At 52.9% G+C, this 11,795-nt stretch overlaps 1 protein-coding gene across 1 annotated transcript in view; it reads right to left on the bottom strand.

Annotated features, from left to right (window-relative positions):
* Nucleotides 1–147: 147 nt before the first annotated feature.
* Nucleotides 148–11,795, bottom strand: part of DUOX2 (dual oxidase 2) — a 22,440-nt gene continuing 10,792 nt past the window's right edge. Inside the window, exons 17-35 of the mRNA XM_014548826.1 lie at nt 11,638–11,751; nt 11,253–11,455; nt 10,837–11,019; nt 9,512–9,737; nt 9,339–9,432; nt 7,479–7,660; nt 6,874–6,943; nt 6,363–6,446; nt 5,455–5,639; nt 5,136–5,366; nt 4,873–4,972; nt 4,124–4,173; nt 3,710–3,837; nt 3,305–3,458; nt 1,969–2,198; nt 1,560–1,718; nt 1,059–1,214; nt 824–952; nt 148–507 (exon numbers count right to left, since the gene is read on the bottom strand). Of these exons, the coding sequence (XP_014404312.1) occupies nt 385–507; nt 824–952; nt 1,059–1,214; nt 1,560–1,718; nt 1,969–2,198; nt 3,305–3,458; nt 3,710–3,837; nt 4,124–4,173; nt 4,873–4,972; nt 5,136–5,366; nt 5,455–5,639; nt 6,363–6,446; nt 6,874–6,943; nt 7,479–7,660; nt 9,339–9,432; nt 9,512–9,737; nt 10,837–11,019; nt 11,253–11,455; nt 11,638–11,751 (2,801 nt within the window). The 3' untranslated portion in view covers nt 148–384. The remainder of the gene's footprint in view (nt 508–823; nt 953–1,058; nt 1,215–1,559; nt 1,719–1,968; nt 2,199–3,304; nt 3,459–3,709; nt 3,838–4,123; nt 4,174–4,872; nt 4,973–5,135; nt 5,367–5,454; nt 5,640–6,362; nt 6,447–6,873; nt 6,944–7,478; nt 7,661–9,338; nt 9,433–9,511; nt 9,738–10,836; nt 11,020–11,252; nt 11,456–11,637; nt 11,752–11,795) is intronic.

Raw genomic sequence — 11,795 nt, 5'->3', positions numbered from 1 at the left:
TTATGTAGATGTACCACAGTTGTTTTTTTAAATATATTTTATTGATTTTACAGAAAGGAAGGGAGAGGAATAGAGAGTTAGAAACATCGATGAGAGAGAAACATCGATCAGCTGCCTCCTGCACACCTCCTACTAGGGATGAAGCTGGCAACCTGGGCATGTGCTTTGACTGGAATCCAACTGGTGCCCTTTCAATGCACAGGATGATGCTCCACCAACTAAGCCATACAGGCCAGGGCTCCTCTCCCTTCTCAGAGCATGGGAGATGTGGATGTGGGGTAATGAGGGAGCGGCTGTCCAACTGAGGCCACAAGTGAATTCTGACAAAGAAACTGCCAGGTGGGCTAGTCCTCGGAGGAGAAGCAGGCACCAGGGAGGGTGGGCTCAGAAGTTCTCATAGTGGTGCACGAAGTGGGCCTGGTCCTGCCTGTTGATGAGCTGACAGGCCTTCTCTACATTCTTGGTCATTCCTGGAGGGCCGCAGCTGAATACCCCGATCTTCCGTACCTGTCAAGTGCATGTGGGGAGAGTGGTTTCAGAAAGAAGGGTCCTGCAGGCTTGAGAGGCTCACTTCCGGGAGGAAGCTGCTTCTGAAGCCTGACTGGAGTGACCAGGGCATCAACCCCAGACCACAAGGAGGAGACTTGAGCTGGAGATGGGAAGGGGGTGGGGAGTTTAAGCCTTCCTTATCTTGGGGCCAAGTTCAGTGTGTGTGTGTGTGGGGGGGGGGGTTCCACTCAAGATAGAGCCATAGGGTGCTTACAGGTCAGGATGTCCTGGTGAGGAAGGCCAGAGTCCCAAGATGGGTGAGGTTGGGACTAACCTTTGGGTGAACCTCCTGCAGGGAGTTGAAGAAGGGCTCAAAAGGGGGGCGACCAAAGTGGGTGATGGAGCGCAGACCCGTGAACAGACTCCGGTTCAGCACCTTCTGGAAGTGCCGCTCACAGATGTACTGGTAGAAGAATGATTGGAGGAAGAAGGTCAGAGCCAGGCAGAACCAGGGCAGCTCCTAGCCTAGATGGTTACCCACCCATCCTGCCCGGCCGGCCCTGACGTACCAGCATGGTGGTCCTGAGGTCGAACTTCTCAGCCAGCTGGGTGATGTAGATGTGCACGGACACCAGGTCCTGGTGGTCATTCTCCTCCACCTCTCGGATGATGTCAGCCAGCCACTCGAACTGCCGCTGGGTCCGTGTCACCCAGATGAAGTAGATCTGGGGACACATGGCTGGAGCTGAGGACTCAACTCAAGGTTCCTCCATCCCGCGTGCCTTCCCCTGAGTGGCTAGGAAGCCCCAGATTACCCACAGACACTGACCCTCTGTCAGGACCCACAAGCTTGGCCCAAGGCTTCTAAACAACAGATCCAAGCAGAGGCCCTTCTGGCTACACTTCCTACCCTCCCTCAGAACATTTGATACATAGGAAACTTGGTATAAATGGCCCTGGCAGACCTAGTGCCTATGAGCCAGGGGCTTTTTCTAATGCTGTTCTGTTGTGATGTGGGAACACAGTCCATCTATTCGGATTCCTTTGAAGAATGGGAGAGAGACACTCACCTTTTTACAGAGCATTTGGCTGCCCAAGGATGACTTGAAGACCAGGTCTTTGAGGATGGAGGCAAAGGGGGTGACGCCAATGCCCCCTCCCACCAGCACTGACACCTCAAACTTATGCCACTCCTGGTGGCCCTCTCCAAATGGTCCATCGAGGTACAGCTGCCAACAGAAGGGGGATGGAATGAGCCTAGACCTGCCCCAGCTCTGACGCTAGAAATGGGGCGGGGGCAGGGGGCGGGGAGTGAGTATAAGGAGAAGAAAGATGCAGGTACATTCTAGCCTATTCTGAGGCAAACAACCCTCTCCCAGCTTGGCCTTGAGGTATCTGGTGCTTCCAGACTCTGGGAGGAGGAGGACAGAGACACGTCTGCCAATGCCAGAGCCCCAAGTGGTTCCCAATCATGGGCACCTTCGGGTATCTGGCACAGCCGTTGGTCGGGGGTGAGTAGATCTCCCTGAGGCGAGTGGTCCAGGGCCCTGCCGCCCGGATGTGCAGGCTGAGCGTGTCCTCATGGGGCGCAGAGGTCAGTGTGAAGGGGTGGTACTCGGTGGTCCCCAGAGCCAGGCAGGCGATCCGCACCCACTGTCCTGACTTGTACTCAAAGCTTGGGGGCCGCTGGAACTGCAGGTGGGTCACCCCTGGGGTCACGGGCAGAGAAGGGCAGGGATTAGAAGGCTTGCTTCTGGAACCTGAGGACTGGCAGGTACCCTGTCCTCTCCACATGCCTGAGGCACAGGGAACAGTCACATGGTCTGAGCAAATTGGGCTCCTGGGGTTGGGAGTCAGAGGACCCCCTCCTCTGTTTCCTGGGTAACATGAGAGTTTCTCTGCTCCCCTGTTGTAGCCCCTCTCTTCTCTCAGATCTCTCTTCCCACATAGGATTCAGGTCCGATACCACTGTCCTGGATATAAGCCTACCGGTTCCCCAGGGGCCAACTCAGTACTTACCAAACTTCCACTGCTATAGCCATATCTGCATAACTCCTGAACTATCACTTATGTTTTTCTTTGAATTGACTTACTTTTTCAATTTGATTTACCTTGACAACTAGGTTTAGGTCACTAAGGTTGGTGGAAAACCAATATCATGTCCTCTAAATAGAAGGCACCATGTTTTATCAAATTTTTTCTGGATACCCTTTGTGGCCTGACCACAGCTGAACCTCTGGCCTGTTCTCTCTTTGCTGAAGAAGGAGATTTGCAGGTATTGGAGAGTACAAAAGCCAACTAACACCATGTTGCAACTTTGTCCTTAAGTAATCTTGATTGAAATAAAGTAGAAATGAGGTTAATTTTCTTACTATGTGAGTCCTAAAGGTTGGGTGGTTCCTTGACACCTAAAATCATCTTCATCACCCTCTACAGTGATGTGAATGCCCACTTTAGCCAGCACTGGCTCTCAACAACAGAGTCTCACAATCGAGCCGTTGGCCTATCTCTGAAAGGGGATTGTTCTGCAGAATTGGCTGTGAAAGGGATATATGGTTTCCTGCCCTGCACCCAGGCCACACATGTGGGGGTCTCTCTTGTCCTTAAACGCCTTCATCGGCACTTTCAGCTATCTCTTTTCTAGTCACTTCACACTATCTACAAGTCCTCCGGGGACTGCACTTGCATCAGGAATGCTGCAGGGGTCCCAGAGAGGCTATCTCAAGGCGGGGTAGGAGGCCTGGGAAGCTGTTGTCCCACACACCCTGAGTCAACTTCCCGGGCTCCCCACCCAGGGTCAGGCCAGGCCTGGTACCTGAAGGCAGCAGCTCGGCCTTTACCACGTTGATCTCCACCTTCTTCCGGCTCAGGCTCACCAGCTTGTCTGCCCCGTAGATTAGTGCCGGGACCAGGAAGTAGATGTGGAAACGGGGCAGCTGGACCAGGCCAACGCTGCCGTGGATGATGATCTGGAGACACAGCCAGTTAGTATAGCTGAGGCCCAGCCAGGCCCCCTTCCTGCCCTCCCCTTGCCCAGATACATTCTGCTTGGGCCTTGGGCCTGGGCTGGGTAATGGGGATGGAATCAGCTTCAGAGACTGGGATCTCAGATCTCAAGGTCTCCGTTTGAGATCCTGTGTCCAATTCAGCCTGTTCCCCCTCCCATCATGAGTGCTCATTCCTACCCCATGGCCGGGCCCTGCCCAGAAAAGTCCCTCACCAGGATGTAGAGCAGGACGTAGAGATGGTGGGTCAGCCAGAAGCCCCGGAAGCTGCGGCGCCGGAAGTGGTGGGAGGCGAATACATACATGATGGCCAGGACCAGGAGCAGAAGCACTCCTGTCATACCTGGAGGTATGGGATGCAGGGACAGAGAAGCATCTCAGGACTTCAGCCTGGACTGAGAATGCAAAGAGCATTCTTCCCCCATTCTGCCCTCCTTCCCTGACCTCCCTCATCCCTCCCTAGTTCCCAGGACAGCCTGCCTGAGGGGGCTGCAGCTGGGGCTTGTCCTGGAGGCTAGCAAGAGAATCGCTAATTATTATACACACATATGTGTTCATGGGAAAATGAAGACAAAAGCAGAAGTCCTCAGACCGTACCCCCAGTTCCCTCACACAGCCCCACTCCCTACCTGGGACTGTCTGGAAGAACCACCAGTAGAACTTCTGGGGAACCTGGGACCTGTGGGGCAAAGGCACATGGGACCTCTGGCTGGGGCAGGAGGGGCTCCGGCACGGTCACAACATGCTTCTCTTCCTGCCGGCCCTGATGGCTGAGGTGACTGGGCCTCCACCCAGAGGGCCCACCATCCTTCCAAGGAACATGCCACCCAATCACCCGCAGTTCCATCCTCTGGTCTCGCAGCAATTCCTCCTCCAGTGTTGTCCTGAACTCTCCTACTGTGCCTGATCTTTGCTTCCTTCAGTGCTTGGTTCATGTTCTATAAATTCAGTGAGGGCAGGGGTATGTGTTTTGCTCAGCGCCCTATCCCTATGCTCAAACAGTGCCAGGCACATAGTAAACGTCCAGTAAGTATTTGCTGAGTGATTGCATGTGCCTTGGCATCCCTACTCTCTGGCTCCTGGATGACCACATCAAATGTGCTCCATACCTGTGTGCCCAGTGAATGGCTAATAGGCTGAGATGTGTGTCAGGTGCATGTGGGAAAGAGTCTCCAACTTCATCTCCCAAGCTCCTTCCCTGGCCAATCATGGCCAGCTTCCTTCCTGAGGCTGAGGAATTCCCTTCTCAGCTTCCCCAAGGAGGCTGGCATCTCACCCTCACTCAGTGAGGGAGTGGAGTGTCTGGGACCATCTGTTTCTTTTCTATTATACCCTTGGATGTGCCCAGGTGTCCCTAGGGGACCCTCCCAGAACTGACCCATCATCCACAAAGACGCCGGGGAAGATGCAGGCCAGCATGCTGAGGGGGCTGACTGAGAAGATGTAGACATTGACCACGTGGCCAGCGCTGTGCAGAACTGAAAGAGACAGACCGTTAGAGATGCCACCCTGGGCATCTCCAAGGGAAAGAGGAGGAACAGGGGGAGAGATGGAAGTAAAAGTAGTTCCAGTCACCTCACTGTTTCCCCCACAGCTAGTCCCAGGGGCCTGCAGCAGTGAGATTCCCCAGGAGCCACGTACCAGCCAGGACAACAGCAGCCATGGCGATCCAGCGATGGAAGTCCACGGCGGCGTCGAAGGGCACGTAGCGGTTGAGGAAGGTCTCCCGCAGGAAGGTGATGAGGTTGCGGCACATGGTGAGCAGGATGTAGGAGAACATGAAGGAGACGCTGGCGGCCGTGCCCCGCGACAGGATGATGCCCACAAAGGTGGTCTGTGCGATGCCCGAGGGTGGCGAGGCAAAGGCATAGTCTGGGGACAGAGTGGGACGCTGAGGAGCGGGAAGAGCAACCAGAGGGCTTCCCTTCGCCCATCCATTGCCCCAAACCAGAGCTCGTACAGTAGGCGCGCTCTGCAAACAGGCCCGCACAGATGGCTGAGAAGATCGTGATGCACACGATGTGCCGCCGGTAGTTCTCCACGAAACGCTTGTACTGCTGCAGCTTCTGGGCCAGCAGGCCCCTCTGCCTCTTCTCCTGCAGCGCCTTCGTGTACAGCGGCGGAGAGATCACCGCTGCCCTGCAGCTGGGAAGGCAGTTAGCTGTAAGGTCAAGGCACCCTGGCTTCCCCTAAATGTCAGCCGGGCCGGTGTGATTCAGTGGTTGCGCATCGACCTCTGAACCAGGAGGTCACGGTCCCATTCCCTGGTCAGGGTACATGCCTGGGTTGCTAGCCCCCAATGGGGGACGTACAGGAAGCAGCTGATCGATGATTCTCTCTCATCATTAATGTTCCCATCTCTCTCTTCCTCTCCCTTGTTCTCTGAAATCAATAAAAACGTATATAAATTTAAAAAATATCACCCCATGAAGGAGACCTGGTGACTCCCTGGGGGACAGGATGGGCCACAAAATAAGTTTTTGGGGGGTAGACTCCCAACCCCCCAAACCTTTGCCTCTCATCTTTATTTGTTTTATCCACCCCCTCCTTTGTCTCCCCACTACCCTACTCCACTCCCTCTTCCTCCTGTCTGCTCTGTCCTTCCCTCTTCCTGCTCCCTGAACAGGCTTCACTGCTCTGCCCAAAGTAGGCAGGAGCCAGGAGACTTGGTGTCGCGTCTGAGTGCCAGATTCTGGCCTGAAGATTAGGATATTGATCACTTGACTCTATAGCCCTCCAGTCAAGTCAGGTACTGATGGAATAAGACTCAGGATGGTCTCTTGTGTGTCAAGGTGGTGTGGGCAGAACCCAAAGACCCTGAGATCTCTCCCCATGTCTCCTGGGCCCAGGGGTATAGGAAACACTCACTTTTTGCCAAACCTCTTCTTCAGCCCAGGTCCTCCAAGCTCTGGGACTTCTGAGGCAGGGAGCCCCCCTCTCTGGGAGCAGGAGCTGAGAAAAGGAAAGTGGGTCTAGTTCTCCCCTTGTCTTTGCAGCCAGAGGAGAACTGTCAGGTCAGAGCTCGGGGATGGGGTGGGGTGGGGTAGGAGTGGATCCTATGACCCATCCTGCTCACACAACTTGCCCATAAAACTGGTCAGAGAGGAGCAGACAGGAGACAAGGCAGAATGAATAAATATGATCTGGTCATCTGTTCTATAGGATGGTTCTGTCCTGGAGTGGCAGGAGAGAGCCAGGCTCCTGAGCAGCATGGGGTGTGGGAGGCAGCTGGAATTTGGGCTAGGACTAGCCATGCACTAAGAGTAACTTTCATAGGTCAATGACTGACCCCAGGGTCAGATTCAGCCAGCCCTACTTTCTTCATTTCTTTGCAGGGTACCTGGCCAAATGGACTTCCCAATGCCCCATTCCCTCTCACCGTTCTCCGGGAGTTCGAGTGATGAATGAAACTCGACAACTGATGTTTGGTTTAAAGATGTCTCCAACACCTGGAGAGAACAAAAGAGGCTTCCCCATGAGGTGGGCGGGGTGGGTGGAAGACTGTCCCTCCAACACCACCCAGCCCTCTGGGAAGGGTGCCATGGCACTTGTCAGTGACTTGGTCATGTCCTATCTCCTGCTCCAGCTTTGTTGCCCTCACTCCCCACACTGCACACAGGGCAGCCACTGCTAGACAATGTGGCAATTCTGTGCCATTAGGAAAAGGAACCCTCTCCAGGTAGATGCCTGGGCCTGCAGATCCTTTGTGTAAAGAAAGCAGTGCCTTTTCCTCTGGCCAGATACAATCCAGACCAATGCACACGGCTTGGTGGGCAGAATGTAGGCTGGATTTCAGCTCACTCTTGAATCTTCAGTGGGCATTTTTGTGCAGGGCTGTAGTACACCCTTGATTACACATGCCTGACTCAGTGCTAAGCACCAAGGACTAAGACAGAAATGAGATCTGGGTTCTATACATCAGGAAGTCTCGTTTTGAGGACACACCCTTCCTTGACTCTGACCATTCCTTACATACTCACACACCTTCACCTCTGACACAGAGCTGCGTGCGGCGGAGTTCACTGTCATGGTCCCTCAGCATAAAGTGGAAGTCCTCCCATGTCAGCTCCTCCTTGTTCTGGAAGCCTGACTCCCGGAACATGGACTCCACCACCTCCTCCAGCTGGGCCTTGGACAGGCAGTTGTTGGAGATCTCAATGAAGGACCTGGGAGAGGACCAGAGAGAGCAGCCTGTTACCTGGCGAGGTCAGGCTCAGGCAGGTGCAGAGTGGGGCGGGCCATGGATGATCTAATGTTGTTGCCAGTGACCCTGGAAATAACACTGAGAAGATATTCATCCAGCCTGTACCCGACACTAAGCTGGGTGGGGTGACCACGAGCTCAAAAGGCAGAACAAAACTGAAAATGACCTTGACCAAGGAAAGATAGCAACCTTCAAACAGGGAGACATCTACAGCTGGGATGAATGTCCACTTAGTGTAGGGACATGTCCAGGTATGCCATGGTGCCATGACAGGGTCTCTGCCTCTGACAGGATCTCTCTTGTATTATGTCTCCCACACCATCGCTGGGCTCCCCCTTTCACAGTCCAGTGGGGGCATAGAAAACTGGGGGCGGGAGGGGGGAGATAGCTGCAATGGTTGCTGCTTCCTCGTGCCAAAACCTCAAAGCACAGACAGGATTGTTTCCACACCCAATCAGACAGCACCCATAGTGGCAGCAGCAGTAGCCAAACTCTTTTCTTAAGCTGTGCTTTGGGATGAAACTATGAGCCCAGAAGAAAAAGAGCTTTTCCCACACAGAACAGCAAGCACTGCCATCACACTGAGAAACACATCATCCCACTGAGACTGAGGAAGGTCCACACATGAGTATAGGATGAGAAGGTGGAAGCTCATGCCTTGGGGGCAGGGACCCTCTCCTAAATTCCATAGGATGTACTCCAGCCTGGGCCTGCAATGGCACACCCAGCGCGGTACAGACTGCAGTCAGCTAACTTCACCCCATCCCTTCTAGAAGCCCATGTCCAGTTGTGGTATCTGGACTGTGAGAGGGATGAGGCAGTCAAGGGGAATACAGAAGTCAATGGAAAGGCTTAAATGGGGAGAACATTTAAAAGGTCCTGAGCTATTGTATGCATTCTATTCATTCATTTGTTCATTTATTCCATCTTATTCAGTTAACCATGTATTGAATGCCTGTTATGTGCCAATCACAGCATAGAGGAGGTGCATTCAGCAGGAAACAAAGAAGGCATGAACCCCATCCTTATAGAGCAGAAGGGGACTGTGTTGCTGGAGCATTGTCTTAAGGAATAAGAAGTCTCAAAACTGATCTTTATCAAGACACTACAACCTGAAATGGCTTAAGGGGCAGTAAGAGAGAAGGGTCAAAAAATAGCGGAACTGTCTGTGTTCCTCCTCCTGCTAATCAGGGTGATTAATATTGGAAGAGTGACTAAGGTTGTCCATGCTCCATCCACCTGTGATTTCACTGTATAGAGCAGTGTTAGGCATGCTGTAGACTTCACAAAGATCCAGAAGCATCCAGAAGGGGTTAGTGGACTTTTGTTAGTGGTCATATTAGTGTTGGTTGTGGTTTTGTTTTTTGTTTTTTTTCTAACTAGGGAGGGAGAATTTTCTGGCTGATGTGAAAGTGCAGATATTGACCCTCCTGGAGCAAAGTTTGGGAATGCTAAGTGAGAAAGGCTTATACTGGGGACAGAAGGGACAAACTTGTGAAGCTGGCTGCTCTGAGAGTCTAGGACGCACTGAGGGCCAGCTCTCAGTGGAGGCTGCCTCCTTGCCTACACTCCTCTGACCTGACTTGTTTTCCTGTTGAAAACATCAGGAAGTCTCAGGGCTAGAAGGGCCCAGCCCGTACCGCATCATGGTGAAGAATTCCTCCTTGGAGAGAAAGCCATTTTCATCCAGGTCATACATGGTGAACATCAAACGGGACTTGTCCTCTGGGGAGCCTGGGAAGAGAAAGGGGGATACAGGTCATCTCTCTGCTGAAAGAACCCTGGCTCCTGGAATGGCCCACCATCCGCCTACCTTTCATGAAGACCACCAGGATGTCCAGGAACTCCCGGAAGGACAGGTAGCCATTGCCGTCTTTGTCGGCCAAAGAGAACATGGACTCCACAAACATGTCCTGGGGCTTGAGGCCCAGGGACTCGGCAAACTCAGCCCTACTCAGCTCACATGTCAGAGCCTCTCGTACCTTCTGTGGCGAGTCCAGGGGCTGAGCCCTTGCACCAGCCTGGTCGATGTCCAGCGCCTGTACCCAGGCAGCAGTAGAGGGAAGGAGAGAAGGAAGTGAGGCCTGGCTGAATGCAATTCAGTGACCCTTCACATCTCTCCAAAGTCCAACTAAGAAAGGGAAGCCCTGGTGGCTACTCCTAGTCCTCAGATATACTCCTGACTTGGGCCCCTGTTCTCCTGTAGAGGGAGTGGCTTCAATCTCTAGCATTTTCTCCCTGGAACCAAGATCCAGGAACTTTATACAGTAGGAATGGTGCTGGGCCTGGCTTGGAGCAGCAAGGGGCAAGGTTTGGGAATGCTCAGTGAGAAAGCTTATACTGAGGACAGAAGATGTAGTTGACATGGGTGGACAGGCAGGAAGAGGCTAGAGATATGTTCTCTTACCAATTCAGACAAGCTGCCATGTGCCTGATTTGGTCTCTGCACATTATTCAAAGATTTTAAAAGTCATTTATATGTAGCAACCATTTGTTAAATGTCTACAATGTACAGTTAAGTCCTCAATGTCATCAATAGGTCCTGTGACTTTAAGCAAAACGAGGTACAACAAAACCAATTTTACCATAGGCTCATGATATAAGCTTGAGTTAAGTTCCTATGTCATCTCATCAAAGATATCAGAAGATCTGCTGTACCAAGCATTTGGGCTAAACACTACATAGAACAGTGTTCTTCAAATGTTGGAGTGTATCAGAATCCCTTGGCGGGTTTATGGGCCCCAACCCCAGAGTTCCTGATTCACTAGGTCTGGAGCAAGGTGAGGGGGGTGAGGGCTGCTAAAGATTTGCATTTTTAACAAATTCCAAGTTCAGGCTACTGCTGTTTGTCTAGGGGCTACACTTTGAGAGCCACTAATGTAGATTGTCTCACCGAATCCTTACAACAACCCAATGGGATGAATCCTATTTTAATAGGCTGTTTTATAGATGAGGAAACTAAGATACAGAGCAGAGGTCATGTGATTTGCCTAAGGTCACACAGATAGTGAGTGGCAAAGCTAGGATGTCTCCAGCCCACACAGCAGAAACTTAGTTCACCCATATAGAGTCCTATCAGGCCAAGGTTTCCTCCAACCCATGGGTTGGTCCTATCTTCAAAAGGCACAGCCATAGCACCTGAAGAAGGTGTCTGAAGAAGACTTCCAGGATGCGGCCCCGCTGCTGCTTGGTCACAGCCTTCCTGAACAGCTCATTCTCGCCCATCTCAGCCCTGTGGAGACCCAGAGCCCACTGCACACAGAAGTCTTGCAGATGCTGAATGAAGCTTCTTCGCTCCTCCTCGGAGTTAAACAGCAGCACCTGGGTGGGAGGAAGGCCGAGCCAATGCTCAGAGCTTGAGCTTCTGGTTCAGCCTCCCCTCAGAGAACCTTAGGTTGGGGTTAGGTGAGTGGCCCAAGAGGGTCAGAAGGAGGGTCAGGGGACCTCTGAAAGGAGTGCCTCTCCCACAATCAGCCTTCACGATGAGCTCTGTAGCTAAGAAGAGGGTGACTCGAGAGGACTCGCTGTGAGAGGGGAGGCAGGATGGGCTGTACCAGGTCATATTCCTTGGGGATCTTGAGCAGCAGGGTGCGACATCCACGGTTGTTGGACAGAATGAGGTTGACCTGCTGCAGGGGCCGCAGCTGGATGGTGCGCAGCACAGAGAGTCGCATATCCAGAACCTGAAGACACTTGTCTGGGAGCAGCTGAATGATGACGGGGTAGCTGCTCTCCCTAGGGCCTGGCCACTCCATCGCTGCAGAGGAGATGATTGGGCAGAGCAGTTCAGCAGAGGTCCCCAGGCCCCTGCCCTCAGGCCAGTTCCACTCTACCGGTCAGAACAGGCACCCCAAAATCTGGCTTTCTCCCCACATTGTAACCTGGTTCTTCCCCCTCCCCCCGCCCCCACCTGCTCCCTCCTCCTTAGTCCCATCTCACCTAGTATTCCATCTTTGGCTGCCTCCTTCTTCATACTCTCTTTGCCTTTCTTTTGTAATCTTTTGAGATCTCGGCTCCGGAAATGGGCCACCACCCCAGAGATAAGCAGACTCACTGAAGGGGATCAAAAGGAGCAAGTGGGTAGGGGAGCCCCTCAC

Source organism: Myotis brandtii, unplaced genomic scaffold, assembly GCF_000412655.1.
Source record: "Myotis brandtii unplaced genomic scaffold, ASM41265v1 scaffold521, whole genome shotgun sequence".
NCBI lineage: Eukaryota > Metazoa > Chordata > Mammalia > Chiroptera > Vespertilionidae > Myotis > Myotis brandtii.
The sequence above is the reverse complement of the archived record's forward strand: the minus strand, read 5'-3'. Positions and strand labels throughout refer to the sequence as shown.